The sequence below is a fragment of the Hylaeus volcanicus genome, chromosome 4, assembly GCF_026283585.1.
Source record: "Hylaeus volcanicus isolate JK05 chromosome 4, UHH_iyHylVolc1.0_haploid, whole genome shotgun sequence".
NCBI classification, from domain to species: domain Eukaryota; kingdom Metazoa; phylum Arthropoda; class Insecta; order Hymenoptera; family Colletidae; genus Hylaeus; species Hylaeus volcanicus.
Window position 1 is genome coordinate 12,203,156 of NC_071979.1, and position 22,173 is coordinate 12,225,328.

The window sequence follows — 22,173 nt, forward strand, 5'->3', positions numbered from 1 at the left end:
TATTAAAAGTTCGAGATGCCAAAATGTTTGGTGTAAATCGATATTATTCCTTTATTTAAACAAGGTTCTTAATGGTAATATTCTACTTTTTTGTAAAACATTTAGTTCTGTTATGATGCGCAATTATGATACATACAGATGTGTATAATGTATAATCGATATCATACATATATAATCGTGAGTGAATTATTCCTACGCCATTGTGGGAAATCTTTTACGCGTATGTATGAATAACGAGAGATCGTGTAAAATATATGTATGTAGTATTTTAATGACAATACGGCATCTGTAAAACTTATATAACTTTTACTAAAATTCTGTAACCAAAACATGCAATGTCATTCGAAATGTACAATCATGCATATATCAGTCATAAAACTTGTATATGTATCTGTATACGCGTGCTGAATATGAATATAGTTCGTGAAAATTCTAATCAGAATACAATTACACTTTCCATGTAAAACTCGAATATAATTATATTACATGTAGATAATAAAATAAGAAAAAATACTTAATTCCAATTAAATTAAACGACTACTTGAATAATTTTTGTTAATCTTTAATCATATATTGCTTGTTAAAATATAGAGTTCAATACACATCTTCGATAAACGTTTGCATCGGATAATTTGTAAGATGCGTTAAACTTACATGCATAGTTTGCACATACTATATAGAGACTGATGAAACAGGTAGTTTCGAAATTAGAATTCCGCCTGCTTATCACAAAACTGTTGTAACGGGAGGCTGTATCGATGAGGTCATTACGTAGCATCGTATAGCACGTATATCATAGTCTCGTGACTTAGTTGTGCAGAAGGCGGTGAAAGGTACACGTTGAACGCGACCAAGCAGGCAGGTAAGTAGGTATGTACATGTTCAATGTTTAGCGCTACGAGGAAGACAAACCCGACGAGGCCGACGCAGCGCACCCACAGTGCAATCAATGAGCGCATATTGATCTCAACCCTTCACGGATTCTACACCTGCAGGGGCGGATCACTTGTGCACCCGAGATAGATATCACGACTCGACTGAAAACATTATATTTGAATGCATCTATAGGAAAAGTTTTTGTCTTTACTGAAATACATTTATTTACTATTTATTCAATTGTAACGATCGCCATTTATTTTATTTTATTTATTATTTCAGTTTTATAGGTATCTAATTTTACTTAAATTCGGATTAACGCTACTACTATTCTTTTAGAAATCAACTTGTTTTTAAAATTAATTGTAGAAATTATATGATTTATTATATTGAATGTTTCAAATAGAAATATTGCGAGAAAATAACCGATATCGTTAATCGATTTAATAAAATGAATTTGTTTATGAATGAAATGTAAAAAATTATGTAGCGTAATAACAATAATAAAATCGAGTATTACAAGTAAATTGTTACTAGACAAATTTAAGTACATAAATTACATATACCATGAAATGAAAATAAAATATTATAAATATAATTATATGTTTATATAAATATAAATTTTGTACCTACTTTATTAACATGAAAATAAGATACTTTAGTGATCTTGTATAATTAACAAATTGCATTTTTATACAATTAACTTCTTTTTTTTTTTGTTTAATGGAGTAACAATAGAATATCAAGTTATCGAAGACACGACAAAAAATGACCCCTCAGTTTTCGATCACTTTGTCGTTTTATGTCATCGGTATTTGAATCTCGATGTAAATTTCGATATCTCGCATAGGCGGATGTTTAATATTTAACGAGCATCGAAGTAATTAACATCGCCTAAATTTTTGGTCGAATCGCCAGTTGTGTTGTGGAATTGCGCCTGATTTTCTTAGGTGGTGTTACGTAAATAAAGTAGGCAAAAAATGTCTCCTAGTCTAACACGAGCGCCGGAAGTTTGAAAATGATTGCGGTAATGGACGCAAACTATAAGATCCTTCCGTCATTAAAGAAGATCGGCATAATTTCCGGGATGTTTGGTCGCGAAAGTAATACTCGAAGAAATAAGGAAAACGAGTTCGATTTAAAGGTACGTAAGCGTGATTGTTATATTAGTAAAAATTTATCGTTCGAATCGACAACTCGATGGAAATGAATTTAGGCGCGTTAAAAGAAAGTAAGAGGAAGCGTCGTAAGATGTCGGTTCGTTCGCTACCGCGAGAGAACGAAAGGATAGGATTGGTCGCTTCGAACGTAGTGGCAGACATGTGTTTCGTTTCCCGCCTAGTGGGTTGTTATTGTGTGGGGGCCCCGTCAGTCCGGTGAGTCGAGCGTAGAGAGCATAGGGCCTAGGTCAGAATCGAACCGCTGTTGGGTTGGCTCTTCGGTACGGTGGTGGCTCTGTGCGACTGGTGACCGACCGTGGTCCGTCCGTCATATTCCCGGTTTGAAAGCAAGGTTGCGACTAGTTGTTGCGACGCAGGAAGGTGCAGTGATCTGTGTACGGAGTTGCAAACGGGTCTGCCGGCCATGGAGAAGCGGATAGAGCTCGAAAAACGGGGAAGAACCCCCGGCGAAGTAAGCTGAACCCCACTTATTTTATTACATTGCTTTGCTCGACACGAGACGAATCGCGGGTTGTTGCGTGCTTGCTGTTCTATCGTGTACATGACTCTAAGAGCGGGTGTAGAGTGAATCGTGTTCGTTCGCGCGACACCGACACCACGCACTCGCTCTGCGGCACGCCACTGGCTCCTCGACGATGCACGGGAACTCGTATTTCTTGACGGCGACCGCGTGGCTCCGACGATTTATCGGCCAAGAAGACGTGTTCTCGGTGCCGACACGAGATGCTACGACTGCCACGAGAGTAACAGGCATGGCGTGGATCGCTTCAACGGCTTGTCCCCTTGATTTTTCACTACCTCGCACCGCTGCGACGCATTTTCCCCACATTGCTCCGCTTTTTTCATCCGACACATTATTTGGAACGTACACGTTGTAATCGTCGTGAATTTTCTAACGGATCGATGAAAAATTCGAAGAAACCGATCTAGTTAGGGAGGATTCCCAGGTCAGTTATCGCTTCGTGCTGACTGGAAAACAGAAACTCGGTAGTCGATTGGTTGACCAAATTCAATGCAGAGACGATCAACCAATCATTTATCAAACTTTCCACAGTTTTTCCAGCGTACAAAGCTTTCTACTTAAATACGGTGTCCTTTTTATCGCGGCACAGATATGTTATTACATTAATGGAAAAACCACTATAAAACTCGGTGTTACCGTGCGTTTGTGGTTAAATTTTATTATTTTATTTCGAATAAAATTTATGGTATTATATGTACACATTATGCCCTACTGGTTTTTGTGATGTAATACATCGCAGAATCAGCGTCGTTGGCATAGAAAGTAAAACGTGTTTAATCAATGGAGACATTGCTCTCTTACAATGGCTGATTTTTTAATGTACATATTCACTCGTGTATTCTAAATAATTTCAGAAACGCTATTTACGTAGGCATTCGATTAAACGATAGTCTTAACATAATTTTTATAACGTGATTTGTCTCAATTGGAGTACTATTAATTAATTGATCTTGAAAACATACGAGATAATTTCGTATTTAACTGTTACTTGGAAAATTTCCAAGTCATGTGACCGAGGAAACATTTCCTCCTAATTTCTTAATTAATATTTTCTTTCTATTATTTTCGTACAAAAAAAATACAATTTCTTCCATACAATATTATATCAACGCTATGCATCCATCGCAAATTTGTTGTTTATTTTTTGTGCTCGTTAAATCGAAACAATAATAAAAAGAAAGCAAACTATTTTCTTTGCTCCACTTAATATGTTACTTGTTTATTTTTCAAAGCACAGGTATATTCAAATAATGTTTTTCAGAAACGTTACTTGTAAATGGATACATTTGTTGTCCAACAATCGAATAGTTTTAAATATTATTATCACTTATTTCAAATACTATGTTATACGCAACTCGTGTGATCAAATTATAGCGTGGCGTGGCTGTCTCTAAGAGCCACTTTTTTAAACTGCTGTGCATCGTACGTGCGTGCTCGCTACAAGAGTAAATCGCATATTTACAAATTGTTTACAAAACGTATTAGAAAATTAATTATTCGCGATACTATTAGAATGTAACTCTTAACGCTTATCTATTCACTTTTCAAAAAACGCAATAGCAAAGTGTAAAAAGGCTTTGACAAGATGGTGCCCCTTTCGAACGACTTTCGAAACATATGTAACCTCGCATGCATCTACTGACAACTTACAGTTACTTACATATCAACTATTATGTCAGAGTTTAATAGTCTTTTGACCGCGATTTTCGGCGATCCGAGAACACAGAATTTTTCAAGGTCACACGGAAACTGAAGCTAACAAAAAATTACGAAACAAATCAGGAAGCATTGTACTCTGCTATACATATATTACATTCCCTCGATACGAATATTTGTTAAATGATTTTATCTATTGTGTTATTAGTGTTTACGTGACAAAATTTCGATCGAGTGGTAAAATTTTCTATAAAAATGTAGTCTTATTGGTAAAATGGATGTAGTCTTATAAGACTGGGAAAAAAATAACATTTTAAATCTGAATTTGAAGAAACGATAAACTGTTTACCGTGTTTGTGCTACAACCAAATGATAAATATTCTATTTCTCGTTACTTTTATCAAAATGCAAACACAACTGTGAAATTTTCGTAGTGATAAATATTCGTTTAAAACACACTGTGTCATAGTTTGTGCGATTCGTACATTTTTCTTGTATGTGGTAAAAGTATATTATGTAAATCAATTATCAGCGGGAACAGTTGTGCGTGCCATGAGGTGCTGCTGCGAGATGCGCGTGCGAGTGGACGTCGCCATTATTTTTCGGTGCGCGCGAGAATATTCTGTCCATAGTCGAAGTTCTGTATGCCTCGTAGAATACCGGATATTCTAAGATATTTCCGACTATTTCGATGTATGGGAATAATGGTGAACTAATCACGCGTAAAGGTTCTCTGGTGTATTTAATTTACAATCGTGATTCATGGCGTGTTTCTGCTTACTGTGCAGCCATCTTGGACGAGTCCACTCTGTCACTAACTGACACGAGTACGTTTAAAAGTAATCAGAAACCCAAAGTAATTGTTTCTCGTGTGGCTGGGTCGCGTGAAATTTTATTATAATAATTGGTCAACACTCGACACCGTGATGCCAACTCTTTTTTATATATCGATATAAAACGCATATGCGTGGGTGTTAGCATCGCGTTAACCACCGGCGCGGCGTTGCGATGCGGTTCGTTCGACAGTGCTGTAACTACTACTTTATGGTCCACTGCACGAAACGTAATGAAATCGTATACGTTTATGTTTTTCATTAATGCAAAGAAATATTTTCTTAGTGTTGTTTTCGAAACATTGTTTCATGCGATACATCTTTTATTTAAATTTAGATATTAAATATTAAAAACAAATATGTAATATCTACTTCATCATAGTGTAATTAATTATAATTATATATTTTTAAATATCCAATAACCAAATAACTCATAAATAAGAATATGGAAAAATTGCGAGTTCCTTCAGATTTTCGAAATATGGAATTTTCAGTATTACGTTATATAGCACAGAGAAAAAATGTGAAATTTTATTCAAATTTTTGTAATGTGAAGTTCTCGAGAATTTCTATATTTTTCCTTTCTATTCCATTTTGGAATGATTTATTTTGAATTATTATTTCGATTCGACGATAATTATTTGTTGTAAATGAAAATGAATGCTCCCTCAGTTTCGTTTAATTTGATTACTCGATCAAATATCGTCATCTGTCCATCGTGTAGTTAACTTGTAGCTGTCATTGATCCGCTCCTATAAGCCGCGACACTCGTAAACGCTTCCACTATGATCAGTGCAACGCACGGCGCAGCCAATCAGCCGGTTGGTCGGAATGTCGGGCAGTGAATCTAAGATAAGGACTTGCGACGATTCCGAGGCTCAGCGTGAAAGCGGTTCGTCGCTAAAGTCCGCGACGCAACAGTGTACTCGGTTTTTATCATATTCCACCATCGTAAAATTTTGTCCCTTTGATAAAATACCGATTAAGGGGGGATTCTCGTTTATAAAGGGTCAGAGAAATCAATTTTTTTTTTTTTTCATGAATATTTCGAAAGTATATAGCATGGAGAATAAATGAGTAAAAGTAATAGTTATTAATCCAAGGTAAACAGAATGCTTCATCGCGCGAAATGAGCCCCAAGAAATTTTAAACGCGTTTTTCTCAAAACTACGTTTGGAACTCACGATATCTTAAAATCTAACGAACAAAAACCCATAGCTAATTTTCAAAGTCGTACTATTCTTTTTATTTTCAAGATTTCTTTTCTGTTATTGTCTATTGGATAGCCAAACTCATATTTTAATACCGAATAATCATATTTTCGGTTTTTTTTTTCTGATAAGAGGAACTGTTGGAACTATGGATACCATGAAATCAATCAGACTTTTATGTTTGTAATTTTAACGTTAGTCAGTATTTTTACATACGTATAACGTGTAGAAAAATAACCGCCTTGCAAAAGACCTTGTGCTTTTCCCAAATAAAAATCCTAAAAATTACTTAAAAATCGCGCCTTTAAAATCCCGTATTAATACGTCGATATTTTAATTGAAGAAATTTCATTCCTTTTTCCCAGTTGAATGATAGATAATGAATAGTGCACATAGTCATACGTATAATTATTTCAGATATATAAATGATGTTAAAAGAGCGATTTGTGTCTGTATTAAAAATGGATTGTATTAACATGAGAACTTAAGACTACTCGGATCCGTTACTGTCGCGTGCCGCAGTTCAGTGTTTATTGCTTGCCGGCTTTTCTGATGCCGCTAAACAAGACGCGTCGTACACTCTACTATCATCCCCCCTGTATCCCGGGGAACCCCGTCGCACTTCTCTCCCCCGTTTCTCCTGTTTCCTTTCTATCTCCCCTCTCTCTTCACCTTTCTCTTTCTCCGATCAATAAAATAGCCCATCTCCCGCGAAAGCTTATCGTTCGTTTGAATTTTAGCGTCTATCGCTCGACTTTTTCATACGCATTGACTTTTCTACGTTCACACCTTTACATCATGGAATGTTTATAGCCGCGAATGGAAAATACGTAGATGTACTTACTTAAAAACAGCCTATCTAATTGAACTAGTTCCGAATTATCGATAGTGTTCATTGTAATTAGGAATGTGTAAATGATCAGTGCACAATAAATTTAAATTGTACATGAACTGATTATTTTTAATTGGACTACTTGTTTTTTACATTGTATGTTTATCACAAGGTCATTGTTATATCTTTTTACAGAAAGTAAAAATATATAATTTTAGTGATTTCATTGTTATGTATTTTAACTTTATGTCGTTTTATTTTTTTTCAAACAAAAAGCGATGTTCACTGAAATATTATCTTTAAGCTTAATGAAAAATTGTATTGTTTATATAGAAATTGTTGTTCTTTTTCAGATTAAAGAACTTGTCCTTGACAATTGTCGAAGTACGAATATCATAGGTTTGACAGACGAATTTGCTGCTTTAGAAACATTAAGTCTCATTAATGTGGGTCTTACCAGTCTAAAAGGCTTCCCAAAATTGCCAAGTCTCAGAAAGGTAAGCAAACTTACGAGTAACCGTCTACATAACATATTCAAAGGGTAAATCACAATAGCAGCAAAGTGTATTAAAAACGGGTGTATTAATGTGAACCTTTATTTCATGCAGTTGGAACTGAGCGACAACAGAATTTCTGGTGGTTTAAATCTTCTTCATTCAAGTCCCAAGTTAACTCACCTTAATCTTAGTGGCAACAAAATCAAAGATCTTGACACACTTCAACCTTTAGTAAGTTCTAGTATTTCTATTTTATATATTCCATATGTTTTATATAATTCGCGTAGATATTGACAATTGTATTCTGATTTGTAGAAAGAGTTTAAGAACTTGAAGAATCTTGATTTCTTCAACAATGAAGTAACAAACTTGGATAATTATAGAGAGAAAGTTTTCAGTCTAATTCCCAGTCTTCGATATCTTGATGGGTACGTAATTTCGATGTTCGAGAGAAGTTTACTGAATTATTAAAATGATGGTAACACTTAAAAACATTAATTGTTTTATACTATGCGACAGATTTGACATAGATGAACATGAAGTAGATGATACCGAAGGAGAGGATGACGAAGTAAATGGAAACGAAGACGGAGACGGAGATGCTAACGAAGAAGATAGCGAGGAAGGTTAGCGAAGTTCTAAGATTTGCTCGCATATTACATATTATCTACATTGATATCTTTCGGAGTTTTAATAATAAATATAAAATTTTAGTTTCGGATGAAGAAGACGATGAAGACTTTGATGAAGGTGGTGTAGGTTTAGAAGCTGTCTACAAGAGTGGTCTAGAGGTAAGTCGATCATATTTCATGCTGTATCCTTATTCATAGTAATACAAGAGTAGAATATTTTCGATTATAGTTAACATTTTAAATGAAATGAATTATAACAATTATTCATTTGTACTATTTTATAAATATGTTATTAATACATGTTTCATACGGTGTAGGATGATAGCGATGAAGATGATTTCTTATGCGATGAAGAAGAAGAAGAAGATGATGATGATGGCGAAGATGACGAACAGGATGAGGAAGAAGGTAAATATCGTACATATTAACCCTTTGGACGCCAGCAGCCCTTGGTTCCAATGTGAAGAATGCCACGGAACGATGCAAGGGCTTTGTTTGTTGGCCCGTGGCACTCTTCAATATAAATAAATATTTGTCCCTTATTTCTTGTACAGTAATACTAGTTTTATCTCATGGAAAGTTAGTAAATATTACTTAAAAAATATATAGTAAATTTTATTATATATTTTTCTATGCATTGAATAGAATCGTCTCCTGCTCGAGGTAAGAAGAGAAAACATGAAGATGGAGGAGAGTCAGGAAACTAGAATCGTAAAGAACAGGTTCTGATACCATTGAATGAGTGTAAAATTCATATAAATAATAACAATAATTGAGACGCCGAGTGAACACCTGGGAATCAAACTAATTGACCGACCAATGACAGACTACAGTTAGTTGTGTGAATTTATCAGTAAATCATTGACTGACAAATTGTCTGTGGAATAACAAACGATTTACCATTGCGGAGAAGAGGAATATGAATGAATTCAAAAAATGGATAATGATGGCATAAAATAGGGCTGCATTCCAGCTGGGCACAGCACGTTTTAGTTATACTAACGATATTTTATATAGAGTATATAGTTAGAATATTAGTGGTGTTGCATAGTGGGTGAAAGATCAGATTTTGAAGGACTCTAAGAAGGCGGCAGTGGAGTTTTACACTTGAAGGAGCATATTTGTCTGTTAGCTCCTGTCGGCCAAAGGCTGGTCACGCTGGAATGCAGTCATCGTTAATCAGTACTAAGGTTACATAAGTTACATTTTAAATACATTATTATTGTACTATGAATAAGTCTAGAGTACACGAGGAACAACTTTTGTACAGGTTTACACCATACATTGAGGTGCATTATGCCTCTGTGATTTTTGGGACAGAAAATAAAGAGATAAATATATGTTGCTCATACATTGAGCTTATATCTATGAACGACGTATTGAGATAAAAATTACATCATAAGAATGAAAAAATGAAAATCAACTATGTACATTTCGTTTCTTAGAATGATAGTGATTGAAATGTATAATTGATATCGACTAAAAACAAATTAGTTAACCTGGTAAAAAATATCTTAATATTTTCAAATATTTTTTTTTTTTTATATAAGTTAAATTGCTTTGATATTTCAAGAAATCATCTTGAAAAATAACTCCGAATTACGTGAGATCACAATTGACATTGTGGTATTCCGACTTGTAATTTCTAGTAAATTTTAAGTTTCGAATTTCTACGTACATTGGCAATAAGCCATACGTTACATGACTGTTAAGATTATCGTTATTTACCCTCGAGCATTCCATGTGTTACATGGTATGCTCTTATATAACAAATTCATTTAATTATTAATATTATTGTAATATCTTCTCATTTCAAATTACAGACGTTTAACTGTAACGATTAAATGTTTTTATATCACTGAATCATACAGTTTTTTACAATAACAATAGAATTACTTGTTGGGTAGTTTTGTTAATACATTACAGAACTAAGTGCTTGTAACGTAATATTAAAAAAAAAGAAAATCAAAATTTAAAATTGCTGTAAATCCATGATTACCTTTAATTTCTGTCTCTGAAGTTACCATAGCGCTGCCACATCTCGTGATGATTAAAGTGCGAAGTTAATTGGTAATGATCATTAATATTATTAATATTACATTGCAATTATGATTTAAAAAAAAAAAAAACATTCACACTTGCGCTTTCGCACTTTTGAATCGTATTTAAAAAGTCAGAAATGCAAAATTTAGAAACTTGAGAAATAGGCGCAAAAAATAAAAGGTGGATCAGACGATGTAGTTAATGGTGAGACTGTGGCAAGTGAATTACTGGACGGACTACCAATTAACTACGTGATCGTGAGAATGGATGGGAGTGAAATAGCGTGTGAGAGTGCAAGAGAGGATCGGTTTTATAAGAAAAAAAAAAAAAAAAATTATGGTAGAGTCGAGGATCTGGCGCCTCTTTGTCGCCAGTTTGGTTATGGCCTTATCCAATTTTTCCAAGACTAAAGCAAATTTATATTAGGTACAATGAGTATATGACATGTACAGGTCCAAATCTGTAAATTTCCAATCTGCAATTTGTAATTGCGGCTCGCGCGGATGTCGTATTAAAAGTTAAATTATAAATAAAGAAATTAAATTATAATTAAAAAATTAAATTATAAATAACAAATTAAATTATAAATAATTAAACATTCCGCGCGTCCCGCGACACGTACACTTTTGTCAATTGCAATTTTGGATAGCCATTTACGTAATCTATCACCTATTATCAGATATATTACATCTGTGTATTGTCTGTCTGTTCCGTTGTTAAAATGGATTTTTATCATAACGTTTGTTTATTTCGAGCAATCCTCATCACAAAATAAGAAAAAATAATTTATTAATAAAACCATTTACAAATCAAGAATTGTGTGTCTGATGACTATCATTAATCCATCTTTATTCTTATAATAATTCTTTAAACTTGCAGTGTTCTCGTTATTTATTACACTATTTTCTTACATTTTTCTTATAATTCGTTTCCTTTAATTTACAATAAATGCTTCAGTACAAACGGAAAGAAAAGTTAATATTTTATATAACAAGTACGTTAAATATTTATATCACACGAGTAAATAGTATATCTAAAATGGTAGATAGCATCTTTTGCATTTTTAATTATAAGCCAATGCAAGAAAAAATATACGTACACAAATATTACCGGAAAAGCTTATATCTGAATTAATTACGTTTGAATGCGTTCGTTCGACAATGATAATTTGAGTGAATGCAAGAAGGCCGCCGCTTACTAAGTAATGCTGTCGGAAAGCTCGGAAAAACGAAAAGAGTAAATACGTTCGAACTGATCCTTTCTTTCGGAATGCTCGATTTATTCGAAACGCTCGCTTCTTTAGAATCTAGTGTATTCTAGGTTCGGCCTGGTTCGGTCCGATTATTCGAGCTTAGCAAAACTCGTCTCGCTTTTCCGAGCTTTTCGACAACACTATTACTAAGCTACTCTGTGAGCGAGTAAGCTTACAAATGTTTCGCTCTCAAACATAACGACAGCTCTCAGGTAGATAGCAGCTAAGTACTCACTAAACAATACTAATAGGTTCGTCAATGCGTTTATTAGCTTACAACTAAAATGTATACAGCCTTGTTTCTTTATTGCTATCTAGTCATCCTTATCGTATATATCTACAACTAACGTCCATTTGAATTATTGTAGATTCCTTATTTTGGATTTAATTCTCTTACTCACTATTACTATATACTATAAATTTATATAAAAAATATTTCATACGTCCTATATTCTAGTTAGACATTTGTACTCCAAGTTGCGCACTCTGATTTCCATACTTAATCTGTCGTTTTGTGATTGCGTGTTAGTCAGTCTTTCTTAGGAACTCTATAAAAATAACGGCTCATTACTTGAGCTATATAAATCAAAACAATACTAATATTGAGATTAATATCAGTGGCGTCATCGGTGGGAAAACGTCTAAGTTCGTAGTGAAAATAGTTCCTGTCATTTCCGTAAGATAGCACCAGCGATACCTTTTAATCAATTAATCCTTATTTTTCATAAATGCATAATTAATACGATTCTTCGCTTTATAATAGTACTTAATACATGAACTTTATCATTTTTATGAATACTTATTAAATGCAGCAATAAATATAAATCCTTTAGTTAGTTACGTCAACTATTATCAACAGTGAGAACTATTTTCACTACAAACTTGGGCGTTTCCCCGCCGATGGAGCCACTGATACGTTTTACTTTATTTATTTTAGGTGCGAGCAGACCTAGCTGCTCGTAACACCACAATGTTGTACAAAATTATATTACATCTAAACATATACACATGTAGTAATATTTTCCTTAATTTATGTTAACAGTTCATAATACTTAGACTTATATCTATGGCACGCAATTCATTGGCTTAGTAATACTATATAACTTAGTTTAAGGTAATACATGGGGTTAATGTGTTATATTATTTGTTACATATTATTATTACTTAACATAACTGTTTCTCTTTCAATCTTATTTCCTTGAATATCACGTTTGCTTAATACCAACATAACATTTCTATTTCTTCAGATTTTATCAGCCACTGATACTAAAACCAGTATTAGTATAGTGCAATGATTGGCTGCTATCAAGGAACGGCTATGTTTCAGAGCGAAAAATTTGTAAGCTCATCAGTGTACAAAACGGCTTGGTAAGCGGCTTTATTATTTGTTTGTTTAATTTATTTATAGTGCGCCCGAATCTCTCTGGGCATTGCACTCAGTCTTTGGTCCTTACATTATCAGTACATTGTTTCCTTAATATTATGTTGTACAAAGTTATCAGTCTATATAGACTTATTCGCTACAGCCATATCTTAGGAATTTAACGATACGAGTAATCTTCTATATTAATTCAGTCTCTACTTTTTTTTTGTATAGGAATTTTTAACAAATATGTATTCCCTTTAGGATACTATTTCACTTATATGTATATATTCATATATCATCTAAGAAAAAATAAAATTATATTCTTGCTTTGGTATATTAGCATTTATAGTCTTTCCTTATCACATCGTACATGACAATTTCCTTTGTACCTTACAAATACAAACTAATCTCTCAAACAATGCTTATGTAAATGTTGCAGGGAAATGATAAAAATGGAGATTTGATCAAATCCCTAAGGTAGATGATCAATTTACGGGAGATGTTAAAATAACAAGGTCATTCAAGGTGATTTCCCTAAAGAAAGTAAGTGATTTGATGAAATCCCTTAACTGTTTTAATGAAAAGATGGAATAATATTGTTTAGATATTAAAAGTATTAATTGAGTAAATCATGCGTTATTAAGTGTAGAGTAGGTAATACAACAATAGTCGTAGAGACATAAATTATTTATTCGAAACTAATTAGCAAAAGAAATAGGTACTAAAAAAAAGAAATCATACTATTTCACGTTTCGTTAAAACAGTTACGGGATTTGATCAAATCACTTACTTTCTTTAGAGAAATGACCTTACGGAGTTGTTATTTTAACATCTCCCGTGAATTGATCATCTACCTTAGGGATTTGATCAAATCTCTATTTTTATCATTTCCCTGCGACATAAATACATATCTCACTGTATAACTTATTTCTAATACAAAAATAAAATGAGCGGCTTTATTGGATGCATCATTTGTTTTGCGTATCGCACAGAACAACGCGACCCTTTTTGTTCTGTTGTACCAACAGTGTTGGAAGCGTGGACAGTGCTGCCAGGACGCGACGACTTCTGAAAACCTGATAAACCCAGCCTCGACATTTCGCGTTCAGTCTTCAGTGTTTCTCCGCGCTTCCGTTCGTGCGTTTTGACTGTGGTTCGGTCTGGAGGAAAATTAAAGTCGGCCGGGATTCAAAGTTGAAATAGTGTTTTGCGTAGAAAAGTTTCGAAGTCGACACTCTTCGAAGAACATCAAGAAAAATGGCTGAAAGTAAGGGTGCGTTGATCGCGAAAACAGTGCAAAAACACGCAGGTAGAGCGAAGGAGAAGGTAAGTACCCACCTACAGACACATATTTTTATCTTCGTAACAGATTTTTTCGTGGAACGTGTCAACCGATCAAACGATTCCAGAGAAGTTGTATGTTTATAAACCATTTCGTTCTGTCTTCCCTGATCGTGTACTCTATATTTTCATCCGTTTCGCGCATATATGTGTTGTTTCAACCTCTACGTGATTTCATAACCTCTCGAGCGATTTGTCGCCTTCGTAGGCGTTGCGTTTTACCAAATTTGACGTTTCACCGTTCCCGATCGCTTTAAAAGATCTTGCACCTGATTTTGTAAAGACGCCGGTAACTCGTTTGATTTTCTATTGTTCGTGCAAAGCTGGCTTATATAATCGGTAAACACGTACTAGTTGTGTAGCAGAGTTTCATTTAAAATGACAATTATGCAACTGTTGGGCTTGGTTCAGCGTAGTAATGCATATATCACAGGTACATCTTCCACATCGGTTGCACACTCTTGAGCGAAGTAATTGTGAGCCGGGTAGATTGTCACGTGACACCAATTTTTTTCCTACTCGTCGTTGAACGCTGCCGTTTTCTTATTATTTTCTTAAAATAAACCGTGTCGCAGTTTTGTCACGTAGGTATTTCGCTTTCGTTCGATATTTTTTGTTCCGATTAATGTTGATCCACTGATCGTTGTTATTACTACTGTTTCGTACAGAATTGTTAGAATATTTGACAGTTTCGGACGGGACAGATTCGGATTTTATTGGCTTTAATTGAATACACAAAGCAAGGCAATCTTCATCTGTAAATCGATTGTGACGTGTACTATCCTACTTTAATATTATATGTTCTTTAAACTGCAAAGGTGTTGTGATTGTAAATAGCAGCAATTTTAATATAAGAGCAAACGTACACACATGTGACAATATTTTTCGAGAGATTAAAGTATTAATGATGTACAGTGGGCGTAGAATGTATTCGTACACCGATCAATTTCCCAGAAAACTTTTGTGTGAAATTGTAGTTTTTTAATTTCTTTTTTTATAATCAAAGATATTTTACATATTCCCGGAAGTCTCTGAGATAAATATAGTCCAAGCAACATTTACTAGTTAATATAATTTGTGAAATTAACGAAAGCTAACTCTTCGTAAATTCTTTTTTTATAATCGATGATATTTTACATATTCTCGAAAGTCTCTAAGATAGATATAGTCCAAGCAACATTTACTAGTTAATATAATTTGTGAGATTAACAAAAAATTGCAAAAAGTGGGTAAAAGTATAGAAGCAATAAGTATTTGTACGATTCTTATGACGAACCATTTATAGTAGAGTTTGTAACGTAAACACATTAGTTTATTGCTCCGTACGAATTAGAAAACATCATATTTCCAGTAAAGTATTTTTAAACAGTTGTGCGAATATTTATTGCTTCAACATTTCTATCGATTAATTGTTTTTTTCTTGTTAATTTCGCAACTTACATAAATAGCTATTTTTTTTTTTGTAATCTATCTATTCTAGAGATTTCGGTGAATATGTAGAATGTCATTGTTTATCAAAAATAAGTGAATAAATTACAACTTTACACAGTTTTTTTGGAACTTGATCGGTGTACGAACACCTTCTACACCCACTGTACATATACAGTGAGAATAGAAAATACAAGAAAAAAAATAAGTCGATCGATTTTTAAATCAACGAAGATATAACATATGCTTTGTTACTGAATCTTAATGATCCTCTTCCGTAATGTACATACTTTGAATCTCTTTCCGCGTATTCGCCGTAGTTCAAAGTAGAGTTGCAGTCCTTTGAATCGTTATGTATTATATAATCGGTGTTTTGTGCCAATCGTTTCGCTTTTATGCTTCGATTAAATAGAGAGAGAAAATGTACACAAATGGAAATTTTTTTAATCGTAACACGATGTCAAATTTCACATTTTTCTCTCATACAAGTTTTCAACGTACGAAACTAAAAATTACTTAAATATTTGGTGTTTATCGTATCGTGAATAAATTAATGAAATCAACGTAAAAACGTTTGCATCTTCGTTTGTCATTCGCGACCTTTATCTAGATAAGGATTTTGCCTGTGATTAAGAATTGTCACCAGGAATAATTTTTCAACTGCATCGTTTTTGATAAATCCAGTTGTGGTATAAGGTTCAAGTGAAAATAATTATGAAATTTTTAAATATTTGAACGTTTTTATCGAAGGATGTTTGTTATACGACAACGTAACAAATGTTTATATCGAGTCATTGATCTATCGTGATACGACCTTAAACTGGCCTTGAAGTTAATGACCCAGCAATAGACGATACAATGAAAAGCTTGTTGCATCGAACAGTGTTTTCATTGCAGGATATGTTTCCAGCGATGACCTTTTATATCTCCGCATTTTTTCACACGCGGCGCATACGACCCAACTTCCTCAAGCTTTCCGCATTTAACCCTTTAGGCACTATCAGTGGCATCTGAACGATTTGCCAGATTTTCTGCAACTAATAGTTTTTAGTATAACAACAGATTTACTGTAATACTTTCTAGACAATTATTTTACAAATATTAATATTTGGAACAAAAGAATTCCATATTATTTACTAGAAAGCAATCAGAAATCTAATAATGAAGAAAAAAAAACTTTTGACTTCATTTTAACGCGTTATTAGTGAACTAAAACGTAAAATATAATTAGTTCAATTAACTGTAAGCATGATAAATTAGTTGTTACTAATATTAGACGTTCTCACTGATATATATACAATTGATAATGGTTACATAATAGAATAATTCTAGTGTAAATTTATTTAAACAGAAAAAAATTACAATACAGTTATAACTTAGCACTATAGAAAACTAAGGAATCTATCTGAAATTTGTAAAACCAATTTTTTGAAATGTTAATTTGTTTTGAATATACAAAACATTTTTTTTCCTAATTAAATGAAATTATAACTCTATTGAAAATGACACAACAAATAGAATTGATGATAAAGGATTCAATTTTCTATTTAAAAAACGCACGCAAAGTTCAAGGGAAACGCTGAAAATAAGGCTTTATTTACGAATTTATTACGAACAAACGATTCATAGAAATAATTCGAAATTTTCTACATGTTTCTATACGCAATTGAAATTGTAGGAAAAAATTTTGTACAAAGAATTATTGTTGTCTCTATTCCAAATAGAAGGCGCTTTCAGATGCCTCGTTTTCTGAAGCTCAAATTTGCGTGACGCAAGGCTTTATTTACGAATTTATTACGAACAAACTGTTCAACGGAATAATTTGAAATTTTTTACACGTTTGCATACGTAATTGGAATTGCAGAAAAATATTTTGTACAAAGATTAATTGTTGTCTCTATTCCAAATAGAAGGCGCTTTCAGATGCCTCGTTTTCTGAAGCTCAAATTTGCGTGACGCAAGGCTTTATTTACGAATTTATTATGAACAAACGCACAGTGCGGACAAATAGCAAAATTGTGGACAAAAATCAAAATTTCTTTACTAATATAAATATATTGCTATTTATTCATAAGAAAAAATTAAAATTAACCATAAACATTAATAAAATCACAACAAAATTAACAAATTTAACAAAAAATTAACAAACCCCGATTTTGATGAAACTTTGTATACTTGTTAGTGGGACCTTCTTATGAATTACACCATCCTCAGTACGTGCGAATTTTGCGTTTTGAGGGAGAAATTAACCCTTTTATCCGAGCCGCCCCTTTTACTTTTTCTCGGAAACGATTAGAGATTACAAAAAAATGTTCAAGCAAACATTACACTGTTTTTAGAGGCCTATAAACCAATACCAACAAATCTAAAAAAGAACAAATTTTTTTTAATTACCCCCCTCCCCTCGAAATTTTTGAAAATTTTGATTTATTTCTGGATCAGTAGAAGCGTTTTTTTATTCTGAATCCAACGGTATGTATGAGTTTATGATTATCATACAGGAAAATGATGTAATATTGTAAAATTGTCCCTTTAGTAGTCCATATTTCGAATTCTTTAGGAATTTTTTTCTCATAAATAATAAAAGTTGCACCCATATGTTATTTAACACACTATGCTTCCTTTGGGCTGAGGATGTGAGAAATAATGTTTATAGAAATCCATAAATCAATTAAATCAGAATTTTTAACTTCCAATTGGGACCCTACACCAACAGTACGGTTCCTTATTAAAAATTATATAAAACCGAACGTTGCAAGTATTTGCAAAAAAACTTATAAGTTTCGTAAAATATAACAAATAATGTATCCAAATATGTTGAGAACTCAGGATATTTTTTGCCGTTTTGTCTGTATGTTTGTTTAAAGATAAAGATTGTATTATGGATACAAATGATTGATAAATGATTATTTATAACAATTTCCACGCTGACACACATTTTCTACGATATAAATCTGCCTCACATTGTGATATATACTAATATTGAATTTTGTCCACTTATTCCGCACTGTGAAACGGTTCAACGAAATAATTCGAAATTTTTTACTCGTTTGTATACGTCATTGAAATTGCAAAAAAAAATTTTGTACAAAGATTATTTGTTGTACAAATATGCTATCCCATATGTCTCTATCCCAAATAGAAGGCGGTTTCACGTGTCTCTTTTTCTGAAGCACTAACATGAATAAAAAAACGAACGAACTTTTTGGCCAACCTAATAGTTGGCGAGCACCATTAGCTTAGCATTTTGAATTTCAGCGAAGGACAAGATGCGGGTAACTCGTACAACGTATCGTAGGATCTTATGATTCGTAGGTGTTTTAAGTTGCTTTCATGGTAGAGGTTATACAGACTTATCTGGTAGAACCGGTCTAAGGTATTGCCATGCCGGGGTTACCACTCTCCTCCAAACCGAGAATCAGGCTTAAATCGAGGAAAAGACAGAAAATCGGTTTTCGAGTCGGAGAACCGTAGGCGTAAGCGCGAGTCTATATTGATATCGATATCTATACACATACAGTGAGTCATTAAGTTATTAGCACACAGAGGAAGTAACAAGGATACGAAAGATAAAACGAAGCAATGAAAGATCTTTCTATGCTTGTTATTCAAGAAACATTATATTTAGAGCATGAGATATTATAACGGTGAAAGAACAACAATAATACCATTTATAACTGTGATGAAACGAAGCAATTTTGTGCATTATTTAGGTCACGAAATTATTGATACAAAAATTAAGAATTTTTGTAGTGTTATTAACTGGTAACCCGTTTGTTTGATTGTGTCGAAGAATGTCTTTGACACTGATTCTATCTGAAATGGAAGGCGATGGGTGAGAACCATGCTGGGCTGGTTATTTGAATCTACTCAATCTACAATGTAAATTCAGCACAATGTTCACTTTACCTCTGTATACACAACTATGCGTGTTGTTTGAATGTTAATCTTCAATTCCTTATCGCATTACTTTATTTTTATTCAGTCCGTGTCACTATGCTCGTTTCTGGGCAATGAGCTTTAACAATTGTTTTGTTTCAAAACAAATTTCTCGTCCATTCTGAACATTGCTCTTTTTAAATTTTCATTTATAATATCAAAGTACTTGTCTGCATTCGTTATTGGTTGCTAAAATATTAGTTTTATTAAAACGTCACAGCATCGTTCAGAATTATTCGTCACATTTAACAGTTTGTCGTAATAAATTGTTCGTTAAACGTTCCGGCAAGTTTCCGCCGCATTTGCCGTGTTTGTTTTACTTGGCGCAAATCAAGTTTGTTCCGATCGCTTTATTTCTGTATATAACTCATGCCAACGGTATTTTACGTTCGGTTCTATTAAGAACCGTTTCCAACACTTGTTAACTTCATTCGGAGGAAGCTTCGGTAAAAAGGAACATGTGGACAAAAAATGTTTACGGTATCCTTAACCCTTTGCACTCGAAGCCATTTCGTTACGGAATGTGCAAATAGGATTCACGTTGTATTAAATAATTTACAATTCATTTTTAACATAAAAAACGTTATTGCGGTTTAAATATAAAAACTAGGTATATAGTGCCGCTGACTTTTTTTTAGATCTATCGATGACCAATATTTTTGTATTACATTATTTTCACGTACAGTATGACCTCGCTTAACGCTGTTTCAATATTACGCGGTAGTAAGTATTTGGTAGTTTTCTTTTACTTTATAGAAAATGATTTAAATTTTGATAGAAGTTCAAAGGCAAGACAAAGTGTCTTGGTATCGAGAACTGCTTGCTGAAAGAAACAGCGCTAGACAAACGACTTTAGATGACTTCGTCACAAAAAAAAAAGAAGAATATCAAATGAGGAGGAACCTTCCCCGTCACAAACACGATATCTCTACTCGAACTTTTTTTTTACTTTCGTGAATGTTTTATGAATAAAAATGAATATTAGCAATAAATAAATCAATAATTGATGTACTAAAAAACTACTTAAAAATTAATGTTACAAAATAAAACAAAAAAGGAACTGATCAATTTTCTTATTCTTTGTTCTCTTTCACTTATCCTCATTATTTATGTTTCAAGATGACCTCGTTTAACGCTGTTTCGTTTAACACTGGAACTTATTGGAACGTATCCCCCGCGTTAAGCGTGGTCTTACTGTACATCCAACCATTTGGTCAGCGTACGCCGATAAAGTAGCCAAGCAACGCTTTTTTTTAAATTTTTATCAAAACAAAACATAGCCTATGTTACTCAGAAATAGTGTTGCTTTATATTACTGAAAAGAATTTTTAAATCGGTTCAGTAGTTCTGGATATTACTCCCTACATACAAACAAACAAACAAAATTTACTTCTTTATAATATTAGTATAGATGTAACTTGAAAAGCATGTCATTCATCGTAATGGTAATCTTAGCTTACAATCAGTGTAAGAAGTATTCGTACAGCAACCAATTTAAAATAAAATTTATAAGAAAAGAAATAACAGGCTAACATTAAACGTTAATTTAAAACTTTAATTTACGCAAATTCTACTCTAAAAATATGTAGGAATGTTGCTCAATTATTTGTTCCCCTAAAATTTATTAATAAAATAAATACAAGAAGTATTATTTTGAATTGGTTTCTGTACGAATACACATTACACTGTCTTTATATGAATTTTTTAGATATCGAGAAACATATTTATGCCAAAAACCAAAATTTTGTACTATTCTATACTATTTTAATGTGTAGTAAAGTGTGAAATAGTCGTTGGTGTGCATTGAAAGTTCCCATCTTTAACGTTGCATTGAATTGAATTGTTCAATTTGTTTTATTTGCACAATTAAATTTAGCTTAAATTAATTCGTAGTACGTAAAATAATATCGTTGGTATTGCTCAGAAATTGAATAATCAGTTTCTTTGATGGAAAAGATATCGCATCAGGCACAGAAACTTTAATTTATTCTTGCTATCAATGGTACGAAGAGATATTCGAGATATAGGTTCACTTGTTATACTCCGTACCCATAATCAGTAAAGTTTCGCGGAACAGACAAGACCATTATTACCATTATTTAAAAACATGTTTAATTTATTTAGCTCTTGACACATCTCGGAGGCACTTGTAGACTCGCTTCTGCGATCAAATACATATGACATATTGACAAGAGGCGAGGTTATGGGAGGGGTTACCGAGTTATGTGCCTTCTCCAAGTGGGTCGTGGTCGGATAAGTTTGAGAAACACTGATGTATACTGTTACTTGCTCGATTCGAAAGAATACTGACAAAATTTAGACGGTATCAGTGAAGAATTAATATACAGGGTGTCTACGTATAAGTTCGAACATACGCAGGGTGTCAATTCTACATCAAATTTCCAACAAAAAATTACTCTTAGGCATTTTCTTTGTGTCGTATTATTCTCGAGTATTTTCACTTTTAATATTTTTTCTGCATTTTCGACTTGACGCTCTTTAAACGGCCAGAACTCCACCAAATTACAGTTCAAACTTAAAACTAAGTATACCATTCGAAAGA

At 33.2% G+C, this 22,173-nt stretch overlaps 2 protein-coding genes across 4 annotated transcripts in view; both read left to right on the forward strand.

Moving 5' to 3' along the window:
* The first annotated feature begins 2,268 nt into the window (after nucleotides 1-2,268).
* Nucleotides 2,269-13,236, forward strand: LOC128875578 (acidic leucine-rich nuclear phosphoprotein 32 family member A-like). The gene is made up of 9 exons (XM_054121272.1): nucleotides 2,269-2,508; nucleotides 7,466-7,609; nucleotides 7,721-7,840; nucleotides 7,925-8,037; nucleotides 8,129-8,235; nucleotides 8,324-8,400; nucleotides 8,559-8,649; nucleotides 8,887-12,650; nucleotides 12,784-13,236. Exons 1-8 carry the CDS (start codon nucleotides 2,461-2,463, stop codon nucleotides 8,946-8,948), a joined length of 762 nt encoding a protein of 253 aa, XP_053977247.1. The 5' UTR covers nucleotides 2,269-2,460; the 3' UTR covers nucleotides 8,949-12,650; nucleotides 12,784-13,236.
* A 714-nt stretch (nucleotides 13,237-13,950) lies between these two features.
* LOC128875577 (myc box-dependent-interacting protein 1) overlaps nucleotides 13,951-22,173 on the forward strand; it is a 75,209-nt gene continuing 66,986 nt past the window's right edge. The window contains exon 1 of one of the 3 annotated variants that reach the window (XM_054121268.1): nucleotides 13,951-14,228. In XM_054121268.1, coding sequence (XP_053977243.1) covers nucleotides 14,160-14,228 — 69 coding nt within the window. In that variant the 5' untranslated portion in view covers nucleotides 13,951-14,159. The remainder of the gene's footprint in view (nucleotides 14,229-22,173) is intronic. The other 2 variants (XM_054121270.1, XM_054121269.1) reach the window with 2 other exon arrangements.

What these genes read in the sequence shown, in the direction of transcription:
- LOC128875578 (XM_054121272.1), top strand. Translation starts at nt 2,461, where the DNA reads ATGGAGAAGCGGATAGAGCTCGAAAAACGGGGAAGAACCCCCGGCGAA. An exon ending in CGAAGAAGATAGCGAGGAAG is followed by an intron (nt 8,236 to 8,323) that starts GTTAGCGAAGTT and finishes ATAAAATTTTAG; the next exon opens with TTTCGGATGAAGAAGACGAT. An exon ending in CGAACAGGATGAGGAAGAAG is followed by an intron (nt 8,650 to 8,886) that starts GTAAATATCGTA and finishes TGCATTGAATAG; the next exon opens with AATCGTCTCCTGCTCGAGGT.